Below are 14,929 nucleotides of genomic sequence, written 5' to 3'. Positions count from 1 at the left end.
TAATACCACATGGAGTGCAATTCATGATCACAACGGGCAAAGTATGAATCGGAAACCAGGAGGGACGGTATGAGTCTAGAATTATTTCTTACTATATTAAAAAACTGTGCTGCACGGCAGTATATAACAGTAATTCCTATTGATATAATTTGTTAAATTAATGCAACCTGGACCCAGAGAAGCAGCAGAAAATGGACTGAAGGCTTCATTAAAAATGATAAATTCAAATGTTCCTTTAGATTTTTTCACATTATGAGACGACAAAGCGTCCTAGCTGCTGCAGATGCCCTGATATAATACGCACAAACACACTGAATGAGTTTCCACGTACACACACCTTCTGCTGCGAGTTGGTGTTACCAGCAACGGCCCCTAGAGCAGATGTGTTGGTGAGGAGGGTGGTGTGGCCGGCTGCCCCCGTCGTTCCTGCCGGCTGCTGCACAGCAACGGTGGAGATCTTCTGACCCAGCGATGTTGTCATGACTACGGGCACCTGCATAGCGACCCGCACCGTCCTGTACACGAAACATAAGACAGCACAGAGGGTCAATACTTACTGTTGGGGGAGAGATGTTCAACATTTGCATTAGCCCGCTAATGACACACCCTTTAATGTAAAACCTTGTCTAACCTGGGCCCAGTGGCGTTGGAGATGATGGCCGCGTGAGACTGCTGGGTCTGACTCCCATCTGGTGCGGTTGAAACGGTCACTATCCTTGGTACCCCCGCCGCCACCGATGCACCACCTCCCGCCAGTGCCTTGCTGCCCGTGGCGACAGGAGCTTGGACCACGTGGGCCCTGTTCCCGCCCCGCAGGATGTTGGGCTTCTTGGAGGACGACAGCTCGGTCGCCTGCTGCAGCATGTCGGGCAAGGGCAGCACGCGCTCGTAGGATGCGACAGCCTCCGAGTCGATCAGGTCGTCAGGGCCGGGCATTTCTGCCTTGTCGTCGTCAATGATGACTATGTTTTTGGGCATCTCTTTAAACTGGTAAACCAGCCGCTGGCCTTCTACCTTGGCGAGGATGCCGCGCTGGTAGTAATATCTGAGGAAAGGGGATTACCGGGAGTTATGATGCTGCTTCCCAAAATCACAAATATGAAAAAGCTATCCAACATCTCCCCTCATATACACACACACACACACACACACACACACACACACACACACACACACCAACAAAGTCCTCACCGAAGTGCCCGTCCCATTGTCTCATAGTTCATGTCTGGCTTGTTCTTGTGTTTGCCCCACAGCTTGGACACAGCCTTTGAGTCGACCAGTTTGAAGATGCCCTTCTCCCTCTGGGTCCACTTGATGTACCTGGGACAAGTGTTCTTGTCCTGGAGGAGGTCCAAGAGGAACTCCCACAGGTAGGTGGTGCTCCCAGCTGGGAATCAAACAAATGACCCACCTTTATCTTTGCGTTACACTTTCAAATGGCACCAGGTTTACGTATACATCTACGTTTATCAGAACCAGTAACATTTGTACTGTTAGGTACCTTTCCCTTCTCTTGGTTTCTTCTTGATGCCGAGGTCCGGTGAACCGTTGGAAATAGCTGACTGATGCGTTTTTGGCTTCCGTCCAGCTATAAAAAGGAAGAATTTAAAATAGGATTTAATCATTTGCTTCAATCACAGAGTTGTGAGGTTGGATTTGGACCCACAGTAAGGGCCTACCACTAGATGGTGCTCTTGGATAAACTCAATAACTGTAATTAACAGTGTAACTCGAGGTTTGAGGTTTGCGGCCTGGCTTGTGGGGTAAGGTTAATCACAGAGCAGCCAGATGTTTTCCATTTAAAACTTGGTTTTCCAAAACACAATTCCTCCATTTTCCAAAGCTCAACTCCCCACACTCCACATATGGAGCCAATAGTGGGTCAACAACTGCATGGAAATATAGTTTTTCTGCAGTTTTGGACTACTGAGGGTTCTCTCACTTCAGTGAATTCTGTGTTAACACAAAACACAACCAAGCTCTTTTTGTCTACCTCTCCTCTTCCTGACAGGCTCGTGGCCGGGCTCTGGTTCTGGCTCCTCCAGTAGGGTGACCATCTCCTCATCTTCGTCGTCGCAGCACTCCTCTGTCGATATCTCCACCTCTGTCTCTGCAATCATCTCAGGACGCATGGCAGCGTGAATGAAGTCTGGTGTCGCTACGTAAGGTGGAATAAAGGCTTCTGGATGGAGGAAATTACAGAGGGAAGAGTGAGACTTGAAGCTGCGTTATGAAGTTTTACTAACCATTTGGTTGATGAGAAATTCACAACTGCACTTTCTTATTGCTAAAAAGGTTAAAGCTCCTTGTGGGAAAAGAAAAGTTCAAAAATGTTTATTTCATAATCTTGGTTCTTTTCACCAAGTTTACAGTACCAACAATCTACGTGTTTAACAAATGCTTACAGTGCTGGGTTCGTTCTAAAGGTTAGGAAAACTGTAGGGGCTGTGAAACCTCCCTAAAACTATATTTTGGAGCTTTAGGAACTATTTAACCTTGAATGCATGCTTTGTTCAAACTACAGCAAAGATAACAGCCGAGAAATGTCTTTGACAAACCACATAAAGATGAATATAATTATGTGATGAAATTATCAGTTTGAATTGTAATCTTTTCTAAATTGTGTAAATAACTATGTTTGTGTGTGTGTGTGTGTGTGTGTGTTACCTGGGCTACGGTCTTCTCTGAGGCTGGAAGGTGAGTCCATGCGTAGCAGAGCCTCAGCAGCCTCAAAGGTCTTGTCAGAGCAGTGGATACTGGTGCCATGGACAGAGGCCTCCACTGAAAACACAGAGACGATAAGAAAATAGTTTAGCAAAAATAAAGCTACTGGTTGAGCTCAGCCTGTTTTACACTGAATAAATCCACACAGAGGATCAACACCTTGCTTTCCCATAGTAGTACTGCCAACTGTCACATCTATCACACTATTAACACAGTGCTGCACATAAAATGCAACTATATGGCGCCCCCTAGTGAAAAGCCAAATTGCTTTTACAACACTGATATGACAATTTCAGTGGACAGATTCACTCTGATCCAGACACAGTATGACTTAATGTAAAGTGAAACCTTGACAGCAGGAAATGTCTTCATTATGTGCCTCTTTGGCAACTAGTTATCATGACAGTGTTTTCACACCAATTGCACTATTGCGTTTTGTGTGAAGTTGCATACCAGATACCGTACTGTTTCAGCATGCAGAAGGGTGACAGGAGGAAAGGTTCAGGGAGGTCAAGTACAGAACTACACATAAAGCCACCTTCCAAAACCAGCATGCAGAAATGGCACTGACAGGCAGCTAGAATAAACAGTCTTGATTTACTATCTCAACTATGGCAAGACATGGCACCAAAAGACACAGTGCTGTTTAAAACAAAAATGGGATTCAGTCTGTTGTAAAAGAAGTGGTACATGGCCCCATTTGGGACCCTGACAAGGGACCCAGGGCACCTGCTGTTGGTGTCAATCAGTGGTGGGAAACACGAGATGGCGTTACACCCTGTCCATGTTTGGCTATCTCACTGAGGCAACAGGCACAGGAGAGAAATGGGCTATCTTTAGATTGTCCACTGTTCACTCACTCTTATAAACAAACAGGACATGCTGGTAGATATCACAGCAGAGACCACCAAAAAGTGAGGTCAGAGAGCCACGGCTTGGCTTGACTTACATAACCACATAGAGATACTTTGGCCATTTCTAGTCTGTCTAGAATGTTAGGATTTTGATGTATGCTTAATTATTGAGAAATAGTAGATTACAAAACATTGACAATTTTGTATCAAATGTGCATTATGTGTGGGTGGCATATAATAAAAGTATTAGAATATTTTTATATGTGAGGAAAATCCCTATTATGAAGCTATAATAAAGTGTAACGGCGCCAAGAATTGCAGCAAGTCCGACAAAAAGTAGTGCTGCGTCCGATAACTTCCGTGTTTACAGTCCTCATCCTTTCCCTCCAGTTCTCTTCGAAGAAGCTCACAAATCCTCTTGTCACTCAACACCCGCCTCACCTCCTATTGGCTCCTTCTTGTATGAAGAGCCCGCCCCCCGTTAAATCTGATTGGCCTCCTGCTGACGTTCTAAAGCTGCGCGCACGCTATTGGACTAACAGGCAAGTCGATCAACGACACGCCCCGCCCCCTCACATACACAATGCTTCCGCCATCGATACGGGACAAAAATACTTTGAAATGTGCGGTTAAACACGAAAACGACGCGGTGTTTTAAAAACCTATGGTTAATCACCGGGCTCGGTTACCAAGCGACTGAAATCTCACAGAATGTGTGTGTTCAGCTCTGCGAGGTCGAAGACTGAGCCGCACCTGAAACAAGTACAGGGAAGAAAGCGAGTGAGCCAGGCCGTCCCACGCTTCACCCACAGCTTCACCCACAGCTTCAGCCAGAGCACACACTGAATATCACAACAGCTGCCACTGCAAACGTGTGAAATGTGCTCACCACTAATATCATACATTGCTCATTACTGTTTATGTCCACTGTTATCCGGGGACAATGTGTGAAGACTGTACATAAATCCCACTAACGGAACAATCGAAAGCCAATCACGGTTAAATACTACCAAATGATAATAATAAAGCGCTGATATCTAACACCGTGTACCACATTCACGCCAGTAAAAATAAACCCACATGTCCTTCCGACTCAGACAGCGTGGCAAAGACGTAGGAAAGACAACATCTTTACACTTCCTGGTTGTGCAGCGCCGATCTGCGAACCGTTATTCTTCATCACCCCGCGGAGAGAAAAATCTGCTCCAACATGCAAAACACACCTTGTGCAGGTAACTATGCGTCTGTGCACACTGGCGAGCCCTGCGGCAGTTTTTCGCCTCTTAAACCGGCTTTGATAAACCGTGTAGCAACGCCATGCAGGTTGCTACCAAGGTGATCACTTCCTGATTGCCCTCCATTACTTCAGCACACTGCTCAGCGCACTGAGGCGCAGCGGTCGAGCCTCAAAACACAAGCCGTGCGTTAGCGTTAGCTCCCGGGTCGAGGCTGTAGCGACGTAAAGATACGTTACCAGCTCTGATGAGTAGATCGAGCTGGTTTGCGTGCCCCTCATGCTGTGAAGTCGCCATGTTTCCCCTTGCTGCAGATTCACATTGACTTCTCACTGAATTGTATAGGAAGCTACTAGCTCGTATCACTCCGCCGCTAAAGGGAAATCTCCTCGAATGCAACGAGACACATTACAGGGCCAGGAGAGTATCCCTCCGCCGCCGACACAGGAAATCCTTCCATCGCCCTCCCTCACTTGCGTAGTGACTACGTCAAATAAAGCTGTACTGTGATAACCGTTTTTAAATAAACTCACTGGACAAACAAACTCAACTATTTCAGAACAAACGTGCAGTTTGAACAGTGAATTGACAGCTAAGAATTGTACACTTCAACAAGACTATCTAACCTACTTTTACCTACCTAGTTCAAAACAATGAGCGTTTTGTAGTGATTGCATAGTTTGTTGCTGTGCTTATACTATGGATTAGAATTACTTCACAACATGTATTTTGTTGTTTTAACAAAGATTTCTTTGTACAAGACAAATACACTCCAACACACTGATTAATCTATTAGGAGGCTATTATCAATTCCATGATTGAAATAGATACTTTTGCAATAGTTAATTGCATGTGAGGAATATACTGTACATTTTGCAAGATAACATATACATTATGTACATTCAAATATTATCATTAACCAAATAACTAATAAAGTGCAAATAACCATTAAAAATTACATGTACAAAATATTCTTTAGTTTTGCTCAAACTGTGTCAAAAATAATTTAACGGTTGAGGCAACATCATGAATCAAAAGACACGACCCAAACTCTTAAATAAATAATAATAACTATAGTTTTCTACTACACTTACAGCTTGCAGTTTTTGCAGCTTGCAAAGATTTTTGTTGACCTATAAGTATCTGTATCTACAGCATTTTCAAACTTTTTTCAATTGATTGAATTGAATTGATTTTCTTTTGTTGTTGTTTGTCTAAGAGATTAAACAGACACAAACTAATGAATTACACAAAGAGACAACAATTATGTATCTAAAGGTAAGGGTTTTTTGAACACTAGTTTCTTCAGCTGAGGGTCACCCATGGTGGTAGGTACACAGTGCCATTACATTTTTCAGTTTTACTCTAACAAATGAATCTTGAGCCCAGGGTTCAAATCCGACCTGTGACCCTTTGCTGCGTGTCATCACCCCTCTCTCTCCCCTTTCCTTTCACTCTTCAGCTGTCACTATCAATTAAAGGCAATAAAATCCCCTCCCCCCAAAAAATACAGTAAACTGTACAATATATGTATTTTTAATAATTATGACCTCCAAGCTGACTGAATGTGTAAAATTGGCAAAGATATGCAGTGATGCAAAACATTTCATGTTAATTATAACGTATTTTTGATGCTGCTATGTGAAAATGGAGTTTAGAGATGTAATCTCAGACAGTACGAATGAATGAAGCTTTTATAAGTTCAAAATAATATTAACACACTCAGTCTTTCAGTCTGTTTTATACTTACGAACACTGGATTGGACTAGACTCTAGTCACATTGATAAGGAATTAATGGTTTATTAAAGATAATACTGGGTACCTGAGCTGGTCATGAAATAGTTACTGTCCAAAAAATATCCACAAGGTGGCAGTGTGTGAACACAGAGGCCTGTAACCATCACATCCTACTTCACCAGACTGTCACTGACAGCAAAATCATATGACAAATATGTCCCATTTCAGCACAACCACAACAAACAAAAGCAACATTTTCTATAAAACACTAAATACACACTCTAACCTAACCTAATATACCAGAAGCTTGAGAAGTTTTAAAGTCAGGGGAGAAGAGAGGAACATAGCAGATCATCAACATTTTAAGGTACAATATGAATCAAAGCATTTTGATTTGATGGATTCAGCACTATGACACTATTAGTCAACAGCTCTGGCTACAGTTGAAAATCTGTAAATCGTTACAACTGTAGAAAAATAAAAATTGAAGTAAATGTCCAGAACCAATGTCTTGTTTCTGAAACATGCAGCCATATCCAAAATGTGAACAGTTCAGCAGCAGGTGACAGCAGGGAAAATTCCTCACTTTTTCCAATAATATAACACCTTAGTGACCCAGAGGAAATGGGAACTGTGTATCAGCAGTGGTAACAAGATACAGAAATGAAACACAAGTCAAACACCTCGGGTCAAACAGGTTTCTGAGCGACCGAGCTTTGTAAGTGTTTTATGTGATAGTCATCTGTTGCACTAACCTAGAGCACCAATAGGAGGATTATGAGCCAATTTCTGATAAATATGGGTATGTCTCACCTGCCTCCCCTTCTGTCTCCACTTCCTGCTCATCTCCCACTTCCTGCATCAGGTAGGCCTCGTCCTCGTACACCAACACCTGGGCTGAGTAACCTCGCTCCTCGGCCAGGCTGGCGCCGGGTACTTCCTCTACTATGACTGCCGGGTAGTCCTGAGCCTCCTCCCTGTCCTGTACTTCTTCATAGGCCTCCTCAGCTTCACACTCACCTTCTACCTCTCCTTCAAGATCCTCGTCCACCTCGCACTCTCCCTCCTGCAGGGCAAAGGGATTGAGAGACAGAAGAAAGCGAGACAGTAAAAACAGGTTTTCCATGAGAGAATAAAACAGAAAGTAGAAAAGATTGTGTCTCCACTCCACCTGCTGGGGGTCCTCTTCGGCTGTGACATACTCCACCACCGTCCCACCAGTGTCGACCAGTACCACTGAGGTCATGACTCATGCTCCTCTGGGATCAGCAGTCACAGCCAGTGGTTCCCCTCAGCACCTCCGTCTGGTGGCCCCCCACCAGTTTGCTGAACAAAGGACCCTGGGGAGAGAAGAGAGAGAAGACTTGGTAAACAAAACTTTGTTCAACACAATAAAGTCTGTGATGCATCAATAGCATAAGACCATATTGTGTCAAAAGTAAGTTTGATGATGACAGAAGTCTGCCTTTTCCCCAGTGCCAGGCCTGTGCTGTGCCCTTGTTTAAAATGATGAATCAATTGTTGTCTAGACGACCCACTGCTTTGAAAATATTCCTGTGGGGACGTTTTTGAAAAATATGCTTTCTTGCCAATGTTTAGTGAGCATTAGGGTTGCTGATAGGTGGATTTTGTTATCTTTGGACAGAGCCATACAAGCTGTTTCCCTGTTGTCAGTCTTTATGTTAGGCAAAGCTAACTGGCTGCTGCTTTATATTCACTGTGCAGACATGAGAGCAAAATCAATCTCTTCATCTAACTTTCGGTATTTCCCAAAACCTTCATTAAAAAGTTGCTTCACTAAAAAATAAATAAATGAAAGTTTCCTGGAGCACTGCCATATCCTGACTGCTCACACTTAATGACCTGAACAATTCTTTCCAAAATAAAAATCACCTGGCTGAAATGCAACAACACCTTCCTCCAACTGTAGACCAAGACCTCATTAAAGGCTGAGATCTCGGTATCTCTTTCATCTCTTTGCTTCTGGCTGTGGCTTACAGGAAGTGCCTGTCTGCTATTACAGGAAGAGATGCACTGACAGGAAGCCAAGTCAGCCCTTCAAACACGCACACAGTGTCCAGTGGAAGATCTAGGCAGGGCACACTGGAACCATGGTAACAGTTGCTAAGAACCTCAGGGCCCTCGGTTCCTGTTCTGTGCTGCTCTGCGGGGCGACAATAGGATATAAGACAAAGGGAAGGCAGGAGCATGGAGAGGCAGATAGATACACAAACTGCATGAATTTGTGTAAGCTGATGCTACACCTACTCTTTACACAGATTTTAAAGGGCTGACTTGGGATTTGTGGTATTCTTCACACACTGGTCAGTTGTGTAGCTTCCAAAGGGAACAAAAAAGTAAGAGTAACAGCAACTTAAGGTGTCAGTAAACTTCAACCCCCCCCCTCCAAGGCCAAGGAGCATTTCATGCTACATTGTTTAGTGGGGTTACAGGTTATGTTAAAAAAAAGCCCCGTTCAGACCAGAATAGAACATCCTCGCTGTGGGAGCCGACCCTTGATGCTACTAGATCAGAGTTTAAGGTAGCATTAACAGATCTGTCTTTCTCTTTTCTGGACTTACACTGCAGCCACTCCATCCAAATCTGGCATTTGAAACACATTCATTAGTCTTTCAACAGAAAATACAAACTATAAAGCGTAAAATCTAACCTGTCTCACTTGTTCAAGTATGTAAAGTAACCCCACAGTGTTATATTAGAATAAAATAAAATAAGGTCTTACATTTTTCCTTACAATACTTACAATACTTCCTCTATCCTGTCTTTATTTCCATGTCTTTTACATGAATCATCAACTGGTGAGGATGTTGACTTTTGCTTGTGTAGCTTTCAATTGCCTGATTAAAAAGTCAGCCAGAGACGTTTTTAATCCACTTTAGGAGCTAACATTACCTTAATTAGCTAGCTAGCTATAGCTGATAAAATCTACTAGCTACAGTTCTACATTTCATCCAGCAAAATCAACATGTGCTAGAAATGAAACTGAGAACTGAAAGTGTTTCTTTTACAGGCCACCATTCAAAACAGCTACGTGCACATCAACAGATGTGTTTGGATGACACTTTGACACTTTATTTTCAACATAAACAAGGTCAAAAACAGAACAAACTATTCTCCTAACTGACAACAGCACATCTACCCTCTTATACAGCCAAGGGAGCCCACCCTCTGCTTAAAGATAATCCTGGGCAAAATTCTTCAAATTCTTCTGCACACACAAAGAAAAGGATTAGCTAAAAAATAACTCAACGACACTTCAATTTTTCCACATTTTTCAGTGCAAAATGTTAACACAATGTTAATTCATGCATGACAAACCATACATCCTCTAACATGGTGTCTATGAGGACGTGCTCAGTTCCTCTAACTGCTCTATAATGAATGAGCGATGCAGTGCTGGTGTTTCCTCCACTACTGAGACCAACATGATATCAGCTCAGATGGAAATCCTCTGTTCAATTATTCAACAGCATACAGCAGATATTCATCTACAGCGCTGTATGTTCTGTCTTGGAGGGGCTAGGTTAGTTCAGACTTGCAGTACGCATGCAGGGGTTCAACCACCATGAGACGCATCCACAGGTCTCACAAAAGCATCTAACTGGTGAGTCCTGAGTCCCAGGAAATCAGGAGAGAGGGCACAGCCCCTTTATGCTACCAGTTTTATTTTCTGATATTAAAGCAGGAACTCCCCGTGCACAGCCATCAGCCATCAGGTGCTGGGAGGTTGCAGGAACATCATCAAGGCTGAGCTAGAGGCGAAGCACTTTGTTCGTTCCTAATAAAGTCACAGTGAACTCATTTCAGTGTGCGGTGGTCCATTTTAATTCTCAGTTCATACAGGCTTTCTGCAGGTTTCCTCAGGTTTGATGTGAGGCTTTTTAAGACCATTATGAATGCAATTTAACACCTGTTTCACGTCCACACTGGCAAAAAAAAGTACAAAGGATATTAAGGGAAATCTTTATTGGTTCCATGTCAGTTTTGTTTTGTAGTTGTTACAGCATGGAGCAATACACGTTTCCCAAAAATACAGACAGATTGAAAAAATTCAACTTTATACAAGTAACATTAATTTAACTGATGATTTTAAAGACATTTTAAGGCCTAAAATTCAGCGTATTGGATTTTAGACTTTTTAACAACGTGCAGACATGTTGTAATACTGCTCTCTGGCACAGAAACAGGATAACCAAAGAAAGGTGTGTACATGTGTTGCACCATGTGCCGTTATTTTGCTGTTAAACTGACAGAGGTCATTCTGCAAGTTCACGGAAGAGCTGGGGATTGTGACACACTGGGTTTTGGTAATCTATCGAGCCTATCTCACTCATTTCGTTATAATGTCATTTAGAAAGACATTGAGTGGAAAAAAGGCTCAAAGTGCAGAGTCCTGTATGTGGTGCATGTATGTTTTCACTCGGTCAACAGAATGATCTGGCACTACAATGACAGCATACGTCAGTATGGACCAGCCTGGGCAATAACCTCTCATTGCATTCCTCTCTTGAATGCCGTGATTTTAGATGAGATTTGTTCTGTTGTTGTTTCCTCTCTATCCTGTCTATATTTTCACCCAACTAAGATACTGAAAACATTTATCTAGGTGGAGAAATACAGACCCGGACTATGAAACATGCATGCTGCAGGCCCAGAGTGGGTTAATCCCATGCACACACATTCAATCACACACACAAAAGCAAATACACTGATCTGTTAAGAGTCTCTCAAGCAGGTTTCATTGACTCAAACAAGTATTACAGGACCTGCTGGACGCCTACGAACACGTGGCTGCCTTATCGCTACTCAGCTCAAACGGAGGTGGAAAGGAGTAAAGGAGTAAAAGAGCCTGCATTATTACCATTTCAGCAAACTACTTTCATTCAGAAACTACCAGCAGATACCTGTCACATTACAAGCAAAGAAATGAATCATTTTAAAGGTTAAAAGCAGCCAGCGTGACCTTTTCACTCCTGACTAATCATGCTGGTATTCTAAGAATTGAAATATGAAATGAGAGCCATTGTGTATAACAGCTAGAGCTACATGTCTTAATGTGAATGCCTCAAATTCAGGGGTGAGGGGAGCGAGTTGCTCGATTCTTTTGCAAATATTTTTCTGATTCATGGTGAGTCAGTGGTAGTCTGGAGACTTCACAAGATACAGCAGAGTCATCCTGACAGGCCAACTTTCCCACCACGTGATCCCAACAAACACGTCCAACTAAAAGGAAAAGAAAGTCTGAACTTGCCTTGCCACAGAAAAGTTGATGCGATTCAAAACGCAGGCTTGCATCTTTACTTGGCTGCTGCTTCAAAATCCACAGAGAGACGAGAAGCAGGATGAAAGAATAAGGCTGGTGCTGTCTTGCCATGGTAAGCGAGAGCAACAGGACGTTTTCTGTATCTTTGTCTGTCTCTCTCCCACACCTCTTCTCTGTCCAACATCCATCCGTCCATCCATCTGCCTGGCAGTTCACCTCCTCTCTCCGCCTGCATGCTCGCTGTCTCTCTCTGCCTGTTCCCTGGATGGAAGGAACCTCTCAGAGCTACTCAGCACTTCTCAGACCCTGCCCTGAGCTCAGATCACATGACAAGGGTGGAACACGCACGCACACACGCGCGCACACACACACAGTCACATGATCTTTCAACAACAGAGCTTTTGTTCCAAGTAACTGGGGCTGTTGGTAGAGATACAACGCCCTGCCTTGTGCCCTGCCCTCTACCATACTCACACACACACACACAGTGATGACACAACGTCCACATACATGGCAAGTATAAACTCAGGATTTACTTGACATCCACACCCAACCCACACACACACACACACACACACTAGTTCCACTATAACTCAGTTGCTACAATGACGCAGTCATAAAGTTGGGTTATAAACTCTCTGCAGTGTAGTAGTGTCACATTTAAACCTTCAATGACTAGAAAAATAGCCCTTGTGTCAGTTAGCATTTTTGGGTCATACATTCCCTTTGCTCAATTTACAATACAGGTTTATTAGCATGTGGTGTCCAAATGAGCCTCAAACCTTCAGTTTGTTCTAAAATGCAAATGACAGTCTTGCCTGATATCTCAACACTGACACATTAAAGAGGGCTGGGGGAAACGATCATTATCAAGCTTTTTTTTTGTGTGTGGTAAAACGTAAGTGAAAAACATATGTCAACAAGTAATCTGAAACACAATTAAATGAAATAATATAATACAACAGTATAAAATGTGCTAGATCACATCTTTAGCCATGGCAGGTCATTCAGATAGTTATAACTGAAACAGAAAATGTGCAAGTTTGGCAAAAAGGGCGTTTTATATTACATTTAGTGCTGAAACAAGCGTCAATTAACTAATTTGATATTGGATTCATCATTTACGTGAGGATTTTTCTATTTCTGTTTGATGTCACTGCACATTGACTATCTTTTGGGTTTCGGACAGTTGGTCAGACAAACAATTTAAAAACATCACTGTAGACTGTGGAAACTGCAATCAGCATCAGACTGATTCTAGTCCATTCATCAAAAGAATAATAAATGAATGAACTGACAACTAATGAAACTCTAATTAAGTAGTTGGAAAAGATGAATCGTTGCCTGGTGATATTACAAGCAAGTTGCTTTGCTATTCCCACATGACATGCATGTAACATGAAACCTCAGTAGTGGTGATATGGTGGTATATTTGGCATAATGGGACCAACTGTTATAGTTTATTTTGGTCTACTACTTCTTCTACTAAGTGCCTATGTCATTCAAAACTCCTAACACATGTTGTGCGATTACCATTTGTGAATGTTATAAGCTTAAACGATCTTAGTATTACAGAGCTGGTCGTATTTTAAACCATATGCAGAAATTCCAATGGAACCAACAGGATGTCCAAATAAAGACATGAAACACGAAAATGACCAAGATGAGTTATAAATTCGTCTGTATCTGGACTTTTCTCGACAGGCTTCTCATAATTTAGCCCCATTACAGAACGTTCAGGTGCGACTGTGGCTGCCCAGTGGAAACCTTCAGACAGCAGTTCAACTGTTAGCTGAGGCTGCAGGATATACGGGCAGAGCAATAAGCAGGCTGGGTCAATCATTTACCAGCACAAAGCACAGGAACTTGAGGACAGCTCACTTCTGGCCCAGACTTCTGGCCTCTGAGAACTGAACACTACTACACCACGCAAACAAAACGTTCAATACCAGCAGCCACTAAAGCATGCCGGCAGACCAGTGACCTAAAACACAATACTGTGCTGTGCTACACTATGAAATTAGATGAGGCTTGTTTACAGTGTCTTAAAAGATAGGTACAGAGGAAAAAGGCAGTGTTGAAGAAGTTGTGGGGGAAACTATTATTTTGTGGTTTCTAATCCACCAAAAACACAGTTTGGAAGTTTTATTTAGCCTTTTAAACAATTACTTGCTTATATGCTTTGCTGATTGACAACATTTTAAGAACTGATTCATAATTTAAGTCACATATCATTGAATATCTATCTATATAATGTCTTGCTTTCAGTGGACCACAAAAGCAATTTTTGACATTTTGTGTACTAAAGAATTATAGTTAACAGGAAAAGAAATTCTAAAATAAATGAAATGATATAATTATATGTCATAAGGTCAGCAAGGGAAGTAAATCCATTATCATCTATTATTTCTTTTCAACAAGCAATGGCACACTGTAATAAGCTGCCAATGAAGTCCTACCATCAGTGGCCTGCTCATCACCACCTGATGCTACCTCACACTGCAGGTACAAGAACAGACACTTGCTCTCCTACAAAGCCAATACAGTGGCAGTGTGTGGACACAGGTCTTGTGTGTTTGTGGCAATAAATGTGACATACAAAGCAGCGAGGTTAGCTCCGGAGTCTCAGTTCATTAGGATCACTAACCCCCGCCTACATCACACAGTTGGCTGTTTGCAATGCTTGCAAATGTCAAAGGATGTCAGGCATGCAGTGAGTCATTCACTGTTGCAATGATACCTTTGCTCTTCAGTGCAGCAGCTAACCCCATCAATGAATTATTAGCCAGCTCTTGTATCATTTACATATAGTTATTTTTAATTAGTATGCCGCGCTGGTAATAAAACGCATTTCAAGACCCGTAAGTGTTCTTGAAACTTAGCTAACGTTAGCTACCTGAGTTAGCTAGCACTGTGGCACAAACACGCTGACAGAAAAACAAACAACAACAAACCATGTGGCTAACGCTGGCTAACGTCAGCGCAGCGCACTTACCGTGAAATTCTTCCTGCTGCAGACCAACTTAGTGACCGGGCACAAACTTGACGTTAGCTGGCTGGCTACTGAGAGTTGGCTCTGTGTGTGTGTGTGTGT

General features: G+C 42.6%; 1 protein-coding gene across 1 annotated transcript in view; it reads right to left on the bottom strand.

Moving 5' to 3' along the window:
- elf2b (E74-like factor 2b (ets domain transcription factor)) overlaps positions 1-10,839 on the bottom strand; it is a 12,873-nt gene extending 2,034 nt beyond the window's left edge. Inside the window, exons 1-9 of the mRNA XM_035659549.1 lie at positions 8,445-10,839; positions 7,723-7,891; positions 7,365-7,617; positions 2,668-2,781; positions 1,994-2,182; positions 1,502-1,588; positions 1,192-1,387; positions 632-1,045; positions 260-515 (exon numbers count right to left, since the gene is read on the bottom strand). Coding sequence (XP_035515442.1) covers positions 260-515; positions 632-1,045; positions 1,192-1,387; positions 1,502-1,588; positions 1,994-2,182; positions 2,668-2,781; positions 7,365-7,617; positions 7,723-7,797 — 1,584 coding nt within the window. The 5' untranslated portion in view covers positions 7,798-7,891; positions 8,445-10,839. The remainder of the gene's footprint in view (positions 1-259; positions 516-631; positions 1,046-1,191; positions 1,388-1,501; positions 1,589-1,993; positions 2,183-2,667; positions 2,782-7,364; positions 7,618-7,722; positions 7,892-8,444) is intronic.
- Positions 10,840-14,929: the final 4,090 nt, after the last annotated feature.

This window comes from Morone saxatilis, unplaced genomic scaffold, assembly GCF_004916995.1.
Source record: "Morone saxatilis isolate NCDOM2014 unplaced genomic scaffold, NCSU_SB_2.0 Contig17, whole genome shotgun sequence".
NCBI classification, from domain to species: Eukaryota; Metazoa; Chordata; class Actinopteri; family Moronidae; genus Morone; species Morone saxatilis.
Note: the sequence above shows the minus strand (reverse complement) of the source record. Positions and strands in the feature narration are given on the sequence as shown.